Consider the following 21,243-nt stretch of genomic DNA (forward strand, 5'->3'; position numbering starts at 1 on the left):
ATTGGCAGGCGGATCCTTAATCACTGCACCACCAGGAAGTCCCCAAATGAACCTCGTTAAAATCCTCAGGATTTTAGATGAGAAAATTGAGGGATGGTTCTGTCTCCTGACTCCCCAAAAGCCCTACAGAGGATACGTGACTTCCTTCTGCATCCTAAAAAGGAACAGCTACTCCTCCAAAACTGAGGCCCCTATGTTTTCCATACCTAGGAAATAGCATTTATTTTATTTTAAAAAAATTTTCAGGGTTGTGGGCATATTCCAAACTTTCTTTTCTCTTTTTAATGAGAATCCCTGCCATAGAATGTTACTGTTACTGATGGGAGGTATCTTACTCCTCAAGGGTTTGGGTAGAAAAAGATGCAAATCACTGCTATAGAGACTCAGGTACAATAAAACATTGGTTCCTATGGTCTATTTATCACATGTAGAAGTCCAATTCTGATTTGTAAAAAATTCCAGAAATTCAGAATATTTGAAAAATATTTTTTTAAAAAAGTATCATTTTATTTGTACACTTAAGTTGTACATAGAAACTTAAAATACAGTTCTGTAAAACTGAAAGAACTGCCAGGGAAAAGGGAGGGTGCTACCTTTTATTGACTGATCATTAAGGAAGTTAGAGAAATAAAACAAAAACACAATAAAATGTTTAAAAAATTAAAGAACATTTTCCAGGTACAAATTTTATAAATACAAAACAAATTCACAAATTACTTTGAATGCTAAATAAATATCTAGTTAATAAACTCAGACTCAATACCTCCAGCCAGCACTGGTACAGCACTTCAAGGAATAAAGCTGGATTCATTCATGTATAGTGTTGAAAGAATCTGCTTATTAAACAATTCTTAGACGTATACACTTTTTTCTAAACTGTGCTATCATGGAAGATTTATCTGTGTAGATAAATCTCCCTTAATACCACACTTCTAAAAAAAAGTCAATGACAAAATAAATCACGGGTGAAAAAATATTTTTTGAGATACTGGGACACATGAATGATCTCCAAATGCACAAAAAACTCTGTAAACCAGTACTATAGCCAATACATCTATCCAATTTATTAGATACTGAACAAAACTGTAGCAAAGGAAATCTTTCCTACATTCTCCTGAGTGCTTAATATTAAAGTTGAGAATATAGTGCAGGCCACACTTCAATGTGGTCAATCAGTTGTTATTGCTTTATACATATATGTCTGCTTTAGAGCATGATTTAATGTTCCATTTTCATGAACAATTTGTTTTCTTCAAATATATCCTTTAGAAAGACAGAATCAGATTCGTGACTTTTTTGCAGCTGGTGGTGTGCTAACTTGATCCACATTCCCAGGTGTGACGGTGAGTCCCAGTTTTTGAGCCTGAATATGAAAAAATGCTTGCAGCCTAGTTCCAGCTTTTGCTTCACTTGTGTTACGAGGGTTGTACTCAAAGCAGTTCGAAAACATTAACTCAATATCATCGATAAACTCAGCTAGAATGAAAAAACCAAATGAGATAAGAATGAAAGTAAATTATAAATACAATCTTTGTATATCTGGAAATGTCATTAAGAAAACAGAAGTCCACATTTTTCTTTAGAAATTGAAGACTCTGAAACAAGCTGGCAGAACTGAAGCTTAAAATTGTTTATAAATACTTTATAAAATGGTTTCATTGAAATTATACAATTATTTAATTAGGGGTATTTTATATAACTAAAAAGAACATCTATTAAGATGAGATTCTATAAAATATCTTTAACTCAATTCAATCCCCATCCATCTTTCATTTCCATATATGCATACATAGCATTTTAGGGATTTCTTGGGATGCCGTCTACACAATTACGTTAATGTACATCATTTAAATAAAAAGAAAAACAGCCTTTACCTCCTTAAAGGAAAATAATTATCAGAGAAAAACATAAATTACTCACATGCTAGTTTATATTCACATTTGTTCACTTTTTCACGAATTATATTTAAGGCAATGGGCTTTTTGATGATGTCATAATAGTCTGGGACCTGTAAAATAATTCAAATATTATCTCTCCTATAGAAAATTTATTGAAGATTAGTCAAATACATGCAAGTTTTGCCCTTAAAAGCAACTGAATATTAACTTCTGAATACTATTATTCCATTAAAATTACATAATACATTTCAGTCATTGTAATGTTGTAAAAGCTTATTTGATACTATAAAAAATGTTAACAATGTATTGTGAAAAAACAGATTATGGGTTTGCTTGTGTGTTCTCTTCCTTTCTCTGACTCTCTCTATATAGATACATAAATGTATTTATAAAGAAATTTCTGTAATGACCATGACTGCATTTGTAATAAAGAATAAAACACAGGTAACAAAACTTAATTCAGCACAAAACTACTCAGGAAAAATAAGTTACAGTCCAACTGAGAGTTAATTTTTTTTTTTTTGTTAAATATTTATTTAGTTTTGGCAGCGTCGAGTCTTAGCTGCGGCGCGTGGGCTTTCCTCTAGTTGCCCCACGTGGGCTTAGTTGCCCCGTGGCATGTGGGATCTTAGTTCCCCGTCCAGGGATGGAACCTGTGTCCCCTGTGTTGGAAGGTGGATTCTTAACCACTGGACCACCAGGGAAGTCCCAGAGAGTTAATTTTTATAAGACACTATTCAATGTTAATTAATCTTTCATATTCTGGTTCTAGAATTCTCAAAGTAGAATTTTGATGATGTCACTTTTTCATTCAGAAACCTTCACCTGATACTGACAAGTGAGGCCCTTTACAATCTAGTTGTGTCTGAGCCCCTCTAACACACCCTCTGCTCCATTCAAACCATCCATCATTCCCATATTCTCATTTCTAGGTCTTAACTTGTTGTTCCCTCTTCCTAAAATGCCCTCATTCCATTTCTCACTGTTGAAATCCCATCTTTTTTCAGTGACCAAATCAAATAGTTCTTCCATAAAAAAACTTTCTAATTCCTGCTATTCCTTCCCCCTGAAATGCTCAAATCAATTCCTTCTCTTCTCTACTTCTGAAAGACCATTAAACTTCTGGTATAACTAACACTGTCCTACCTCTGCTATGGCACATCATATTCTGTCATACCGATATAAAAATAACAGCTCAAATCCCTTAGTTAGGTTAGGCTATCTCTGTTATTCAAGAGTACCCATCTTTTACATCAGTGTTTCTCAAAATGCTGTCCCTGGACCAGCACCATCAGCTTCATTTGGGGACTTGTCAGTAATGCAAATGGCTGGGCATCATCCCAGACCTACTGAAACAGACTGGGGTGGGGCCCAGTCAGCTGTGTTTTAACAAGCCCTCCATTGGTTGTGGTGTACGCTAAAGTTTAAGAAACACTGTTTTACATAATAGAAATGCCAATAATGGTACTCAGTTGAATCAACTCTATTCATATTCATTACACAGAATAAAAAGTGAGGTTATTTCAACACAAGGTCATCATTTATAAGAATCAGTCACAGGGGCTTCCCTGGTGGTGCAGTGGTTAAGAATCTACCTGCCAATGCAGGGGACATGGGTTCAAGCCCCGGTCTGGGAAGAGCCCACATGCCGTGGAGCAACTAAGCCCGTGCGCCACAACTGCTGAGCCTGCGCTCTAGGGCCCGCGAGCCACAACCACTGAGCCCACGTGCCACAACTACTGAAGCCAGCGTGCCTAGAGCCCATGCTCCGCAATGAGAAGTCACCGCAGTGAGAAGCCCGTGCACCACAACAAAGGGTGGCCCCCTCTTGACGTAACTAGAGAGAGCCCACGTGCAGCAATGAAGACCCAACGCAGCCAAAGATAAATAAATAAATAAATAAATTAATTAAAAAAAAAAAAAAAGAATCAGTCACAGGACTAGAAGGGACTGAGGAGACTATGCTAGCTCCATTTTTTTCAATATAGGAACAAATGTTCCAAGATTTGTTTTGTTTTTTAAGTAGACAGTGACTAAACAAGTATTTTGACTACCTTAAAGTTGCCATGCAGACTAAATCAGATAATACACATGAATACATTTTATAAAGTCTAGTAGTATTACCTGGATTTTAGAAACGAGTTTCAAAAAAGGCCAGCTGTCATCATGCCGTACCAATTCCACAACAAGTTGTTCAAAAGCGGACAATTCATGAACTCCTCCCTGTCGACCTGAACTCCTTCGATTAGGTGTCACAGGAGATGATTCTGAATAAATAATTATGTTAACTTTAGGTGATGACAAAACAAAATATTTGATCACCATAAGCTAATCAGGACATATAAATACAAACTAAATTCAAACAGAAAATCGACACTCTACACACTGAGATGTTAAGCTGACTTACATTCTGAGAGATAGGTAAATCTGGACCAAGTATTCGTTATTTCCTTTCGATCTTAAAAATTTCCAGTTGAAATAAACACTCATTGGGAACAGATTGTAAAAAGAGTGTAATACAAAAGGAAATTCTAGAACACAAAGTTTGTGGGTTATTACTCCATTTTATTAAAAATATGTTTTTAACTACAATAAAATGAAATCCTCTGGTATTTCCTGAAATACAACCTTAGGAAAATAACCTCTTTAGATTTAGAAACTTGGCCTCTTTATAAATTACCTTGCATAATAGAAAATATTTCTCAATGATGAAATAAAAATTATTCTTATAAATCTAATTTTATATGGAGAATTTTCTTAAAGCAAAATGCTTTCTCATAAAATGTAAGGTATATAATGAGATCTAAGGTGAATGAATTAGTAGAAAATAGTAGTATAGTCCACATATAGATCTAGGTGTTTAAATTCTCTGCTTAAATGTTAATCCACACATTTCCCCCTTTATTTGTCCTTAGAACCAGGTTAGTAAGTTCACAAATCAATTAAAAACAACAACATTTTCTTCAGCAGTTTTTTTTTTTCTTTCTTGAAACAAAAATGCTTCAGGTGTACTATTTTCCAAATAGCTTGGGGTTCAGGATTGGGGAAGAGCAAAACACATAAGGGGATAGGAAAAGCTAAATTAGATCTCGGTGCAAAGTTACCTGATGCTACCCCCACCCCACTGCCAAACCTGAAGACCTGGCGACTGCATCATGTTCCATTCTTCCACCAGTGAATTCCTTAATCCTGTCATGGGTTTGAATAATGCAATACAAGCTATCTAAAATTCTTCAAAGAACAGTAGTAGCATTTTTTATGTTTAACTTCATTTTTGAAATATCAAAATTTTACTACTACTGACATTAAAGAAAAAAGAGGATAGGATTAGAGATAAATGGGTAAAGAGATTATTACATGGATAAATATTACCAACAACTTAGGTAATATAAATATATGTAATATATAAACAATTTATATAATATATATATATATATATAAATATTAAAACAATTATCAGAATCAAAAAGACAGCTGGTGATCACTCCCTAACAATATTACTGTTCCCAACTCTCCCTGCCCCGAAATTCAGTATGTCAGGTGGGAACCTTATCAAATTACCTAATGTAGCTTGTCTAGGTGATGATGAGTACATGTGTTTTGAAGGAAGCAAAGGTGGAAGAGAATGAAACGTATTATAATGTGGTACACTGAGGCTGTTCAAGTATTGGCCAAATCTCTCCATTAAACACAGAACACTGTTTGCAAATTTCTTACAACTACCCTACTACACTAGTAGGAACACTAGTACTGTAGTTTACCTTTATTCCAAATACCTGCCCCTTCCTTGAACATTATGCTTCAGGTCAGGTTGCTCCCTAATAACTCTGTATAGTGGACAGCCTTTCAAAAATGATACAAAGTATCTCAACATTCAATCTTTCCAAATTACTCAATTTTCTTAGGTAAGAATAGCTTAAATTAGACTTCTTCATACCTGTAGATTGTCTTTTCCTGCCTCTTCTCTTGGATTCACTATCTTGGAGAGAAAGTTTTGAAGCAACATTTAGAGATCTTGACCGCTCACTTGACTTTGTGGCAATGACTCTGAAGTTAGGGAAGCTGGGACTATTTTCTGGTGTATTATTAGCACTTTTCCTGCCTCTGCGTTTTCTACGAGGACTAAGTAGTTCCATGAATACATCTGCTTGCAGTGGGCCATGACTCTGGCGAGTAGAACGACTGGCAATTCTTAAAGATTTAGTTTCTGTAGGAGGAGCAGATTTTATCTTTCTTAGGCTTCTACCAGTAGCTTTAGAAGAAACAGTTGTTTTCGGTGTATTCTGCTGACTCCTTGAAGTATATCTTCCAGGATCTTGTCGTTGGCCACGACTTGAGAAAGAAGAACTAAGTCTCCCTCTTGTTTTAACTGGTAATCTAACTTGTGGTCTTCCTCGTTTTGGTGGACTATAAATAGTGTTAGAAAACAATTATTGTACAGAGCAATGATGAACATATGATTACTTCTATCCCCCTTGTTCTACTATCCAGCCAATGAGTTCTACATACATAACTTTTGTGTTACTGAGACTTATCCTGTACTCAGTTCTTTAAACTTAGAATCAACAAACTCTTCATGGAAATCTAAAATGTGCTTTCATATATATCTTTGTAATGCAAAGACAAAGAATGTCTAATGTTTAATAATTTCTTGGTAACTCCAGGACATCATCATGAAAATCAGATCCTAGGTTGTGATAAACTGTAATAAAATCCTCAGGAGAGCCGAATAAATGGACTTAACCATGTTGAAAAACTTAAAATGCAAATCTTTTGTCTCCTTATGCTACAGAAGACTGTCACTTTTCATTACTATTGATACTGAGGTAACCTACAGTTTTGGCCAATGGATCCCACAAAAGTAGGCCTTAAACCTACTGTTCCTCAACACTAAGCCAGGGATCTCTTTGCCATCTTTTGATTCTTACTGTAAGATACAAAACTAGATTCAACCCTTTAATTGCCTTTAAGTTATAGACAAGAATGATACAACCCCAATAAGCCTCCTTATATCCATCTCCCCCCATACCTGAACTTCCAGTTTACTTAAAATATTTCCAAAAATTCTCCAAGTTCTTTATCATCTTTATGCTTAACACAATACTGCCATTACAAGCTACAGGGAAAATGGCTCCTGCTAGTTGGAGCTATTGAACAACTTGTTTAAAGTAGAGGGGGTGGCTCTCTGTACTCATCCTCCTCAGTCTCTGACCTATTTGTACTGTGTCGGTTCTAGGTTGCCCCTGCTTCACATTCATTTTCTTGATTCCCACAAGAATGGAGTTCGAATGTTAAAAACAAGGGACAAATAAAGGGAGACTGCCCCAGTGCTGCCACGGCAGGAATAACCAAAGCCATTCATTAGGCCTGGGTGACACAGCTTGCTAAGCTGCAGGATACTTGGCTATACAGTAGTATAGAAGTTGTTTCCAGGTGCTGATGCGGTAGGAGTATAAAAATACACTGTGCTTCCTGGCATTTCTCTCTCTCTCTCTGTAGACTGCCAAGATCACCAATATTTGGGTATAACTCCTTGAGAAAAGCAAAAGAGGCATCAGGAGCTGCATTCATCTCTATCTCATGAATATCCTCTGGACTGCTTATTTGCTGCTTTCAGCAAAAAATTAAGTAATATCAACCTCGATGTGGCTCTGAATTGACATCCTAACCAAACTTACACTTGATTTTATGATCTGGCTAAGTTCACAAAGCGACTATACTCCCTTGGGAATAATTTCATATGTTTATAATACATAAAAAGCAAGGGGAGGGCTTCCCTGGTGGCGCAGTGGTTGAGAGTCCGCCTGCCGATGCAGGGGACACGGGTTTGTGCCCCGGTCCGTGAGCCATGGCTGCTGAGTCTGCGCGTCCGGAGCCTGTGCTCCGCAACGGGAGAGGCCACAACAGTGAGAGGCCCGCATACCGCCAAAAAAAAAAAAAAAAAAATGCAAGGGGAACTTTATGACACTATATTGCACACTAGTTTTTTGTTTTTAAATTATGGGCCCCAACCATTCCATTTGCATTTGAAAAGTCAAGAGACTGTCTAGTTAAAGACTCGAACTCTCATTTTATTGCATGGTAGGACTTACCTGACGTCCTCCTCTTCTTGAGAATCATCTTCATCTTGTTCTACCTCATACTCTTCCTCCTCGCTTGGACCCTCTTCTTCATCATCATCAACTTCATCATCCTCACCTTCCACACTGCCTTCCACCTCGTCATCACTTTCCAAGGATGGTCTCTGTCTAGAGGAGAGTCTTCTAGAGCGTTGCTTTGGCCGACACTCTGGACAAAACCAATCTCCTTCAGGCACAGTCTGATAAATCAAATAAATGATCATTAATCATCTGTCACACAAAATCTCCGTGTCTCAAGTCTAACCTGAGAAGCGGCAGAAGAAAAAAATACCTTGAGCTTTGGTCGAACACAGTAGGTATGATGACCCCGATCACAGCCATCACAAAGTACCATGTTTTCAGCATCACCCTTCTTTCGGCATATCTTGCAACGGGCGTTTAGTATAGACTTAGACCATATTACACTACGATCCAAGGTGGAGAGATGAAGAAAGACTTGGGATAGACTGGCAGAAGAAAGGAGAGACTCTCTCCAACGGTCCAGGACTGTTTTATAAGAACGCCCACTGTCACTGGCATCTTAAATGAAAAGGGAAAGTGATTAAACTTCCTAGGCAAACCCTAGATATCTCCTAGAACTATTTTCTTGGTAGTGTAAATAGGTTGGAATTCACAGTTCTTCTCTCCTAATACTTCACAAAAAGACCACGTTGACATTAAAAACAAAACCTCGTGTTAAAGAAAATTTGCTGAGCCACATCTTATTTATGACATAAGGAATTACTTAAATCTGTAAAACAAATACTGGGGGATTTCAACAGTTAAAAGAGAAAAATAACTTAGGCAATGTGTTCTCAATCTAGTAATCTAGTTCTTCGTATCAAATCTTGACGTAATTTAGAAAGCTCGCTATATATGATTACAAGTCAGCTACTATTCATTTGAATCAAGAATGTTACTGCCTCATTTCAGATAACAGATGGACTGCTCTCTAAGTATAATTCACATTTAAGGTTTCTTTTGGGGATAATGAAAATGTTCTGAAATTAGATAGTGGTGGATGGCTGTACAACTGTGAATATACTAAAAACCACTGAACTGTATAATTTAAAAGGGTGAATTTTATATATGCGAAATATATCTCAACATAACTTATTAAAAATATCAATTATGTATAAATGCCAACTATATTGTCTTCTGTACCTAAGAAATTATTATTATTTTTGTGGTACGCGGGCCTCTCACTGTTGTGGCCTCTCCCGTTGCGGAGCACAGGCTCCGGACGCGCAGGCTCAGAGGCCATGGCTCATGGGCCCAGCCGCTCCGCGGCATGTGGTATCTTCCCGGACCGGGGCACGAACCCGTGTCCCCTGCATCGGCAGGTGGACTCTCAACCACTGCGCCACCAGGGAAGCCCAAGAAAATATTATTTTTAAAATAAGGTGAATTAAAAAAAAAGTTAATACCCCCTTAAAAAGAACTTTCAGCACCAATTTTTATACAGAAACATTTGAACCTATTAAGTCATTTAGGAGATGTTCAAGATGGCGGAAGAGTAAGACGTGGAGGTCACCTTCCTCCCCACAGATACATCAGAAATACATCTACACGTGGAACAACTCCTACAGAACACCTACTGAACGCTGGCAGAAGACCTCAGACCTCCCAAAAAGCAAGAAACTCCCCACGTACCTGGGTAGGGCAAAAGAAAAAAGAATAAACAGAGACAAAAGGATAGGGACGGGACCTGCACCAGTGGGAGGGAGCTGTGAAGAAGGTAAGGTTTCCACACACTAGGAAGCCCCTTTGCGGGCAAAGACTGCAGGGGATGGAGTGGGGAAGCTTCATAGCTGTGGAGGAGAGCGCAGCCACAGGGGTGCAGAGGGCAAAGTGGAGAGATTCCCGCACAGAGGATCGGTGCCGACCAGCACTCACCAGCCCGAGAGGCTTGTCTGCTCATCCGCCGGGGTGGGCAGGGGCTGGGAGCTGAGGCTCGGGCTTCGGTCAGATCCCGGGGAGAGGACTGGGGTTGGCTGCGTGAACACAGCCTGAAGGGGGCTAGTGAGCCACAGCTAGCCGGGACGGAGTCTGGGAAAAAGTCTGGAGCTGCCAGAGAGGCAAGAGACCATTGTTTTGGGGTGCCGAGGAGAGGGGAATCAGAGCATTGCCTAAATGAGCTCCAGAGACAGGCGCGAGCCGCGGCTATCAGTGCGGACCCCAGAGACGGGCATGAGACACTAAGGCAGCTGCTGCAGCCACCAAGAAGCCTGTGTGCGAGCACAGGTCACTATCCACACCTCCCCTCCCGGGAGCCCATGCAGCCCACCACTGCCAGGGTCCCGTGATCCAGGGACAACCTCCCCGGGAGAACACACGGCGCGCCTCAGGCTGTTGCAACGTCACGCCGGCCTCTGCCACCGCAGGCTCGCCCTGCATTCTGCACCCCTCCCTCCCACTGGCCTGAGTGAGCCAGAGCCCCCGAAATCAGCTGCTACTTTAACCCCTTCCTGTCTGAGTGAAGAACAGACGTCCTCAGGCGACCTACATGCAGAGGCGGGGCCAAATCCAAAGCTGAATCCAGGGAGCTGTGCAAACAAAGAAGAGAAAGGGAAATCTCTCCCAGCAGCCTCAGGAGCAGCGGATTAAATCTCCACAGTCAACCTGATGTACCCTGCATCTATGGAATACCTAAATAGACAATGAATCATCCCAAATTGAGGAGGTGGATTTTGGGAGCAACGATATATATATATTTTTCCTTCTTCTCTTTTTGTGAGTGTGTATGTGTATGCTTCTACGCTTTGTCGTGTGATTTTGTCTGTACAGCTTTGCTTTTACCATTTGTCCTAGGGTTCTGTCTGTCCGTAGTTTTTTATCTCTTAGTATAGTTTTTAGCACTGTTATCTTGGTGGATTTGTTTTTTGGTTTGGTTGCTCTCTTCTTTCTTTTCTTTTCTTAATTACTTTTAATTTTTCTTCATTTTTAATAATTATTTTTTATTTTAATAACTTTATTTTATTTTACTTTTTTCTTCCTTTCTTTCTTTCTTTTTACCCCCTTTTCTTCTGAGCCTTGTGGCTGACAGGCTCTCGGTGCTCCGGCCAGGAGTCAGGCCTGTGTCTTTGAGGTGGGAGAGCCGAGTTCAGGACATTGGTCCACAAGAGACTTCCCAGCTCCTCATAATATCAAACGGTGAAAATATCCCAGAGATCTCCACCTCAATGCTAAGACCCAGCTTCACTCAACAACCAGCAAGCTACAGTGCTGGACACCCTATGCCAAACAACTAGCAAGACAGGAACACAACCCCACCCATTAGCACAGAGGCTGCCTAAAATCATAATAAGGTCACAGACACCCCAAACATACCACTGGACGTGGTCCTGCCCACCAGAAAGACAAGCTCCAGCCTCATTCAACAGAACACAGGCACTAGTCCCCTCCACCAGGAAGCATACACAACCCACTGAACCAACCTTAGCCACTGGGGACACACCAACAACAACAGGAACTACGAACCTGCAGCCTGCAAAAAGGAGACCCCAAACACAGTAAGTTAAGCAAAATGAGAAGACAGAGAAACACACAGCAGATGAAGAAGCAAGGCAAAAACTCACCAGACCTAACAAATGAAGAGGAAATAGGCAGTCTACCTGAAAAAAAAAAAAATCAGAGTAATGATAGTAAAGATGATCCAAAATCCTGGAAATAGAATGGAGAAAATACAACGTTTAACAAGGACCTAGAAAAATTAAAGAGCAAACAAACAATGATGAACAATGCAATAAATGAAATTAAAAATTCTGTAGAAGGAATCAATAGTAGAATAACTGAGGCAGAAGAATGGACAAGTGACCTGGAAGATAAAATATTGAAAATAACTATTGCAGAGCAGAATAAAGAAAAAAGAACGAAAAGAATTGAGGACAGTCTCAGGGACAACATTAAACACACCAACATTCGAATTATAGGGGTTCCAGAAGAAGAAGAGAAAAAAAAAGGGACTGAGAAAATATTTGAAGAGATTATAACTTGAAAACTTCCCTAATATGGGAAAGGAAATAGCCAATCAAGTCCAGGAAGCACAGAGAGTCCCATACAGGATAAGTCCAAGGAGAAACAAGTCACATATTAATCAAACTATCAAAAGTTAAATACAAAGAAAAAATATTAAAAGCAGCAAGGGAAAAACAACAAATAACACACAAGGGAATCCCCATAAGGTTAACAGCTGATCTTTCAGCAGAGATTCTGCAAGCCAGAAGGGAGTGGCAGGGCATATTTAAAGTGATGAAAGGGAACAGCCTACAACCAAGATTACTCTACCCAGTAAGGATCTCATTCAGATTTGACGGAGAAATTAAAACCTTTACAAACAATCAAAAGCTAAGAGAATTCAGCACCACCAAACCAGCTTTACAACAAATGCTAAAGGAACTTCTCTAGGCAGGAAACACAAGAGAAGGAAAAGACCTACAATAACAAACCCAAAACAATTAATAAAATGTTAATAGGCACATACATATTGATAATTACCTTAAATGTAAATGGATTAAATGCTCCAACCAAAAGACACAGATTGGCTGAATGGATACAAAAACAAGACCCACATATATGCTGTCTACAAGAGACCCACTTCAGACCTAGGGACACATACAGACCGCAAGTGAGGGGATGGAAACAGATATTCCATGCAAAGGGAAATCAAAAGAAAGCTGGAGTAGCTATTCTCGTATCAGACAAAATAGACTTTAAAATAAAGACTATTACAAGAGACAAAGAAGGACACTACATAATGATCAAGGGATCAATCCAAGAAGGAGAAATAACAATTGTAAATATTTATGAACCCAACATAGGAGCACCTCAATACATAAGGCAAATGCTAACAGCCATAAAAAGGGGATATCAACAGTAACACAATCAAATAGGGGACTTTAACACCCCACTTTCACCAATGGACAGATCATCCAAAATGAAAATAAATAAGGAAACACAAGCTTTAAAAGACACATTAAACAAGATGGACTTAATTGATATATATAGGACATTCCATCCAAAAACAACAGAATACACTTTCTTCTCAAGTGCTCATGGAACATTCTCCAGGGTAAATCATATCTTGGGTCACAAATCAAGCCTTGGTAAATTTAAGAAAATTGAAATCGTATCAAGTATCTTTTCTGACCACAATGGTATGAGACTAGATATCAATTACAGGAAAAAATCTGTAAAAAATACAAACACATAGAGGCTAAAAAATACACTACTTAATAACCAAGAGATCACTGAAGAAATCAAAAAGGAAATCAAAAAATACCTAGAAACAAATGACAATGAAAACATGACAACCCAAAGCCTATGGGATGCAGCAAAAGCAGTTCTAAGAGGGAAGTTTATAGCAATACAATCCTACCTGAAGAGACAAGAAACATCTCAAATAAACAACCTAACCTTACACCTAAAGCAATTAGAGAAAGAAGACCAAAAAACCCCCAAAGTTAGCAGAAGGAAAGAAATCATAAATATCAGAAATAAATGAAAAAGAAATGAAGGAAATGAGAGCAAAGATCAATAAAACTAAAAGCTGGTTCTTTGAGAAGATAAACAAAATTGACAAAACACTAGCCAGACTGATCAAGAAAAAAAGGGATAAGACTCAAACCAATAGAATTAGAAATGAAAAAGGAGAAGTAACAACTGACACTGCAGAAATACAAAGGATCACGAGGGATTACTACAAGCAACTATATGCCAATAAAACGGACAACCTGGAAGAAATGGACAAATTCTTAGAAAAACACAACCTTCTGAGACTGAACCAGGAAGAAATAAAAATATAAACAGACCAGTGCTTCCCTGCTGGCCCAGCGGTTGAGAGTCCGCCTGCTGATGCAGGGGACAGGGATTCATGCCCTGGTCTGGGAGGATCCCACATGCCGCGGAGTGGCTGGGCCCGTGAGCCATGGCCGCTGAGCCTGCGCGTTCGGAGCCTGTGCTCCACAGCGGGAGAGACCACAGTAGTGTGAGGCCCGCGTACCGCAAAAAAAAAACAAAAACAAAAAGAAACAAAAATATATATATAAACAGACCAATCACAAGCACTGAAATTGAAACTGTGATTAAACATCTTCCAACAAACAAAAGCCCAGGGCCAGATGGCTTCACAGGTGAATTCTATCAAACCTTTAGAGAAGAGCTGACACCTATCCTTCTCAAACTCTTCCAAAATATAGCAGAGGGAGGAACCCTCCCAAAGTCATTCTACAAGACCACCATCACCCTGATACCAAAATCAGACAAAGATGTCACAAAGAAAGAAAACTACAGGCCAATATCACTGATGAACATAGATGCAAAAATCCTCAACAAAATAGCAAACAGAATCCAACAGCACATTAAAAGGATCATACACCATGATCAAGTGGGGTTTATCCCAGGAATGCAAGGATTCTTCAATATATGCAAAACAATCACTGGGATACACCATATTAACAAATTGAAGGAGAAAAGCCATAAGATCATCTCAATAGATGCAGAAAAAGCTTTTGACAAAATTCACTACCCATTTATGATAAAAACCCTCGAGAAAGTAGGCATAGAGGGAAGACACCTCAACATAATAAAGGCCATATATGACAAACCCACAGCCAACAGCGTCCTCAATGGTGAAAAACCGAAACCATTTCCACTAAGATCAGGAAGAAGAGAAGGTCGCCCACCCTCACCACTATTATTCAACACAGTTTTGGAAGTTTTAGCCACAGCAATCAGAGAAGAAAAAGAAATAAAAGGAATCCAAATTGGAAAAGAAAAAGTAAAACGGTCACTGTTTGCAGATGGCATGATACTATACATAGAGAATCCTAAAGATGCTACCAGAAAACTACTAGAGCTAATCAATGCAGTTGGTAAAGTAGCAGGATACAAAATTAATACACAGAAATCTCTTGCACTCCTATACACTAATGATGAAAAATCTGAAAGAGAAATGAAGAAACACTCCCATTTACCACTGCAACAAAAAGAATAAAATATCTAGGAATAAACCTACCTAAGGAGGAGAAAGACTTGTACTCAGGAAACTATAAAACACTGATGAAAGAAATTAAAGATGATACAAACAGATGGAGAGATATACGATGTTCTTGGATTGGAAGAACCAACACTGTGAAAATGACTATACTACCCAAAGCAATCTACAGATTCAGTGCAGTCCCTATCAAACTACCAGTAGCATTTGTCACAGAACTAGAACAAAAAATTTCACAATTTGGATGGAAACACAGAAGACCCCGAATAGCCAAAGCAATCTTGACAATGAAAAACGGAGCTGGAGGAATCAGGCTCTTGGACTTCAGACTATACTACAAAGCTACAGTAATCAAGACAGTATGGTACTGGCACAAAAACAGAAATATAGATCAATGGAACAGGATAGAAAGCCCAGAGAAAAACCCACGCACATATGGTCACCTTATCTTTGATAAAGGAGGCAGGAATGTACAGTGGAGAAAGGACAGCCTCTTCAATAAGTGGTGCTGGGAAAACTGGACAGGTACATGTAAAAGAATGAAATTAGAACACTCCCTAACACCATACACAAACGTAAACTGAAAGTGGATGAAATACCTAAATGTAAGGCCAGACACTATCAAACTCTTAGAGGAAAACATAGGCAGCCACTCTATGACATAAATCACAGCAAGATCCTTTCTGACCCACCTCCTAGAGAAATGGAAATAAAAACAAAAATAAACAAATGGGACCTAATGAAACTTACAAGCTTTTGTACAGCAAAGGAAACCATAAACAAGATGAAAAGACAACCCTCAGAATGGGAGAAAATATTTGCAAATGAACCAACTGACAAAGGATTAATCTCCAAAATATACAAGCAGCTCATGCAGCTCAATATCAAAAAAACAAAAAACCCAATCCAAAAATGGGCAGGAGACCTAAATAGACATTTCTCCAAAGAAGTTGTACAGATTGCCAACAAACACATGAAAGAATGCTCAACATTACTAATCATTAGAGAAATGCAAATCAAAACTACAATGAGGTATCACCTCACACCACTCAGAATGGCCATCATCAAAAAATCTACAAACAATAAATGCTGGAGAGGGTGTGGAGAAAAGGGAACCCTCTTGCACTGTTGGTGAGAATGTAAATTGATACAGCCACTATGGAGAACAGTATGGAGGTTCCTTAAAAAAGTAAAAATAGAACTACCATATTACCCAGCAATCCTACTACCAGGCATATACCCTGAGAAAACCATAATTCAAAAAGAGTCGTGTACCACAATGCTCATTGCAGCTGTATTTACAATAGCCAGGAAGTGGAAGCAACCTAAGTGTCCATTGACAGATGAATGGATAAGGACGATGTGGCACATACAGGCAATGGAATAATTACTCAGCCATAAAAAGAAACGAAATGGAGTTATTTGTAGTGAGATGAATGGACCTAGAGTCTGTCACACAGAGTGAAGTAAGTCAAAAAGAGAAAAACAAACACCGTATGCTAACACATATATATGGAATCTAAAAAAAGAAAAAAAAAGGTTATGCATAACCTAGGGGCAAGACAGGAATAAAGACACAGACATAGAGAATGGACTTGAGGACATGGGGAGGGGGAAGGGTAAGCTGGGACAAAGTGAGAGAGTGGCATGGACTTATATATACTACCAAATGTAAAATTGATAGCTAGCGGGAAGCAGCCACATAGCACAGGGAGATCAGCTCGGTGCTTTGTGACCACCTAGAGGGGTGGGATAGGGAGGGTGGAAGCGAGACACAAGAGGGAGTAGATATGGGAATATATGTATATGTATAGCTGATTCACTTTGCTATAAAGCAGAAACTAACACACCATTGTAAAGCAATTATACTCCAATAATGATGTTAACAAAAATAAAAACCACCACCAAAAAAAGAAAAGTCATTTAATTGCCATTAATCTCGCCTGTCTATCATTGTACATTTGCTTGTGATATCCACCTTCGATTGATCTTCAATACTGCAACTACCTTAGTTTTCCTAAGACATTACACTTAATTATAAAGGGCCTACCACATCATGTCAAAATTCTGCAAGATACATGACTCCACACAAAGTTTGGTCCTATCACATCATATTTTCTATTATCCTCAAATAAAACCTCATGTACCGTGTCATAATAATTAAGAGAATGTAGGCTATGGAGTCAGTCTGTCTTGAGGTTGAGTACTAGCTCCCCTATATGAGCCTGGGCAAGTTGCTTAACCCCTCTGTGCCTCAAGATATTGCTAATTAAAAGTATTTTACTAGGGACTTCCCGGGTGACACAGTGGTTCAGAATCTGCCTGCCAATGCAGGGGACACTGGTTTGATCCCTGGTCTGGGAAGATCCCACATGCCGCAGAGCAACTAAGCCCTGTGCCACAACTACTGAGCCTGTGCTCTAGAGCCTGCGAGCCACAACTACTGAACCCCGCGCACCTAGAGCCCGTGCTCTGCAACGAGAGAAGCCACTGCAATAAGAAGCCTGCGCACTGCAACGAAGAGTAGCCCCCGCTCGCTGCAACTAGAGAAAGCCCGCGTGCGGCAATGAAGACCCAATGCAGCCATAAATAAATAAAATTCTAAAAGTATTTTACTAATATAAAATAATGGTAGATTCATATAATCAAATATCACACTGGGAGATTGTATACTGTTAACTGCCACTATACATTAATCCATGTCACCATGCCACGTAAGCTTCTCTAGGAGATAAAACAATAACATCTCCTACTCCATAATTCTCCCTATGCTAGTAAAGGAAAAAAAAATGCTGTGAATAAATACTATATGTAGAATAAGTAAATATACATTCCATAGCTGTTAATTCTTTTAACTAATAACTAAGTATACTAAGGTTCAACGATGTCAATTTTTTATATACCAGCTTAAGAGTTTGATTAGCTGAGGTATGAAATGTAGAAAGAAAAATGTTAGGAAGATGATATTACCCCCAACGCCATTCTCTTCCAAAAAACCAAATCCAAGGTTTTTCCTTCAAAAGCTAAATATTTAAACCAGTATTCAGCAGTAAAGAAAGTAAAATCATAGTTCTTTAAAAATACAGAATTCTTTAAAAAGTTAAAAATTTACCATCTGTCACACTAGACTGATCTTCCTCTCTCTTTTTCTTGTCTTTTTTTTCTATCTCCCTTTTGATCTTTATTAATTTCTGTGCTACCTAATTTCAAATTGATAAAGTTAGTTTGACAATTTTTTTCCCTATAGCTTAAGGGTTTAACCATACGGATGACTTCATAAATGATTAAATTATCAACTTAAACAATTCTCACACGTTACCTAAAATCATTAACTGAAATAGGATTATGTTCCCCAAGCTAAAAAAGCCTAGTTTTATCAATGCGATTGATCACTAGCATAAGGGGGACATACTAGAGAAGGTGGAACATAAGTAGAAATTTTATTTCTTACTTGCTTCCTCAAGAAACTGAAATAATTTCTGAAGCTAAACTGGGATAATTCCTACTATAGTTAATTTGCTATGTTGAAAAATTATCAAGAGAATGGAGGATTTTAATAAATATTCTATCTCAAACATTCATGAAGTGGAACCCCCTTTTCTCTTCCGGATTAAGGATATTCTTGATTACCTTGCTCCAAATAGTTAGACTATCTTAAAACTCTAGAGGTACCTCCATTTCCTGCGGTCTCATTCAAAACAGACTGTTCAAAGGCTTAAACATAAAGAGTTACAGACACCAGTTCTTCTACTAACTTTGAAGCAGCAATGGTAGATGGTAACATCCATATTACAAATGATCAACATCTGACTGTGACCAACGTTTACAAAGTAAGGTAAGTTGAACTTGTCTTATTTCATTTATTTTTTTAAGATCCCAAATTAAAATTGTTTCTATGTCTCAGCTTGAAATGAATGTTCTAATGCTGCTGTATACAAACAAGCATAAGGAACACTATAGTTCTCTGCTCTTACAAAACCTATGAGATGTAAGTTGCAACATCTCTCAGTGTTAACTTTTTCCCTTTGTGTAAATATTTAATAAAATGTACTGAAGAAAAAGACAAACACACTAAATAATTAATTTGATCCCCCCAAACGTATAAATAACTTTAATTGACAGCAATTTCAGAAGTGGAAAAATCAGCAGAATTGCATTTTATCCCTCACCCCTTTAGGAATCACAGAATTAATGAGTAGTAGTAACACCTTACATTTATAAGAGCTCTATGACTTACAAATAACTTCTAATTGAAGTAATTGTAAATTCACATGTGTTTGTAAGAAACAATACAGAGATCCCTTGTACATGTAATTTGATTTGAACACAGAAAATATTAAGAAATACTGAAGACAAAATAGCAGTGATACAACAAATACAAACTTGAATATCTTTATGATCATATGTATTTTATTTCTTACAAGTGCTACTTTTGATGTGAAAAGTGAGTTATTAAGCTCATGGTAGAATTATCAATTTATAAAAAATATAAAAATATGGATAGGTTTATTAGAACAATGAGATACTAGCCACAAATCCTTCAATTTAAAAATAACATTTTACAAATATATTGACGTTCCAAAATTGCTCTGTTAGCACCATCTATTTAAGAAAGCTTTGTTCTTACTACTCAACAAAGTAACATTCAAATCATTTTTAAAGGATTTTCATCTCCTCAAGTTGCTCTCTCAATATGAGACCAAAAAGATATGGTTTAAAAAAATTGTTTCTTCTAGTACCCCACTATTGAGATACAAACTACCTCAATATGATGAATTATAAATTAATTCCATTTTTCAGAAAGACCACAGGAAAGTAGAGGCAGTTATGACATGAAAATTGATTTGGAACTTGACACATATATTTTTCCTAAAGACATAATGAGTATGTTCCTAGATTAGTCCCTAAAAGCATATTAATTTCACAATTGCTGAAACACATTCCTGATAGAATTATTTCTGTCATCCTAACCATAAATTACAGAGCATTTCCTCATCTGTGTACCCTTTAACACCTGGTATTTCTGATTTGGTACTTCGTACACAGTGCTCAGGTGAATGACCACATTATTAAACCATACCCCTAATGGGGGACATTTAAGTAGCTTCTTTGAGGTTCTGTTTTAAATAACAACAACAAATTTATGTATAGTCTTTGACTATTCAGGGTCTGGCTAGTCACAGGATTTGGTAATCTCTCTTCAGAAGAAAAGTTCATAAAAGAAGAGATTGACAGAAATAGTTAAATAGACATTCATTAAAATGAATGAATACCTAGAAAAAAATTTTTTAAAGTATTTAAGTATTATTAAAAAAAATAAATCTCACCTGAAAGAACTCATATTTTAAAATGAAAATGCAATCTTAAAATGTTCAAATTAGTCAATCAATTTTATTATGTCAGACAATAAAGTTCTATCAATTAAAGGGCAATTCAAAAGCATTTAAAATATAACTAATATTTTGAATTAAAAACAGATACTTACCAAGTGGAGCTTTGAGAAAACGCCGCTCAATGCCCTGCTCTATTTGAAAGAGTGCCATTGCAAGATAATGAACCACGTTGCTCACTGACTGCGGTGTACTTGCATTAGTTGAGACAGTACTTGGAGATTCTGTTTTTATGCCCAAAAGTCTACAATTAAAACAGTGAGGACAGCAATTATCTTATGCCCCATAGCACCACACATAAAGTTTTGTTAAGAGCAAGTCTTCAATCGAATCCACAAAATAAAGAATAGGCAATTAAGGAATACTTGAAAAATATTCCCAGTTTAAATGTGTCATATCTACAGCCACATATAACAAGGATCTCACACGCAGGGGTGCAGGTACAGTGACTCACAGTATTCTCTCTCCTCCCAGTAACTCAGAATATGATTGCTAAGGCTGGGCTAAGAATTCTTCCTCTGAAGCAAACTTGAATAAGTAGAGAGTACTGTACAAAGCAAGCCAGTTCCATCTTTCAGAGGATTTTTAAATTTCGGGTAAGGCATTTACTAATACAAATTATCTTTCAGCTTTCTTTCCTAAACCATAGGTCTTTCTGCTGATTTTCAAAAGTACATATATATATTTCAAACTATGATTACCTTCAAGGTCTTATATGTTGAAGAAATCTTGGAAACAGAATAAAAGAATAAAATTATATTTATATTTGTCATAAAAATTTCCCATCAAAGTATATATCTAATATTTTAACCCATGGTTGTATTTTCTTTTTCCATTTATCA

At 37.8% G+C, this 21,243-nt stretch overlaps 1 protein-coding gene across 2 annotated transcripts in view; it reads right to left on the reverse strand.

Moving 5' to 3' along the window:
• Positions 1 to 489: 489 nt before the first annotated feature.
• BAZ1A (bromodomain adjacent to zinc finger domain 1A) overlaps positions 490 to 21,243 on the reverse strand; it is a 94,710-nt gene continuing 73,956 nt past the window's right edge. For both annotated transcript variants that reach the window (XM_029237516.1, XM_029237515.1), the window contains 7 exons: positions 20,497 to 20,645; positions 8,310 to 8,557; positions 7,991 to 8,217; positions 5,836 to 6,305; positions 4,023 to 4,165; positions 1,921 to 2,008; positions 490 to 1,476 (listed from right to left, as the gene is read on the reverse strand). In XM_029237516.1, the coding sequence (XP_029093349.1) occupies positions 1,280 to 1,476; positions 1,921 to 2,008; positions 4,023 to 4,165; positions 5,836 to 6,305; positions 7,991 to 8,217; positions 8,310 to 8,557; positions 20,497 to 20,645 (1,522 nt within the window). In that variant the 3' untranslated portion in view covers positions 490 to 1,279. The remainder of the gene's footprint in view (positions 1,477 to 1,920; positions 2,009 to 4,022; positions 4,166 to 5,835; positions 6,306 to 7,990; positions 8,218 to 8,309; positions 8,558 to 20,496; positions 20,646 to 21,243) is intronic.

This window comes from Monodon monoceros, unplaced genomic scaffold, assembly GCF_005190385.1.
Source record: "Monodon monoceros isolate NGI ecotype Baffin Bay Population unplaced genomic scaffold, NGI_Narwhal_1 Super_Scaffold_21, whole genome shotgun sequence".
Classification (NCBI taxonomy): domain Eukaryota; kingdom Metazoa; phylum Chordata; class Mammalia; order Artiodactyla; family Monodontidae; genus Monodon; species Monodon monoceros.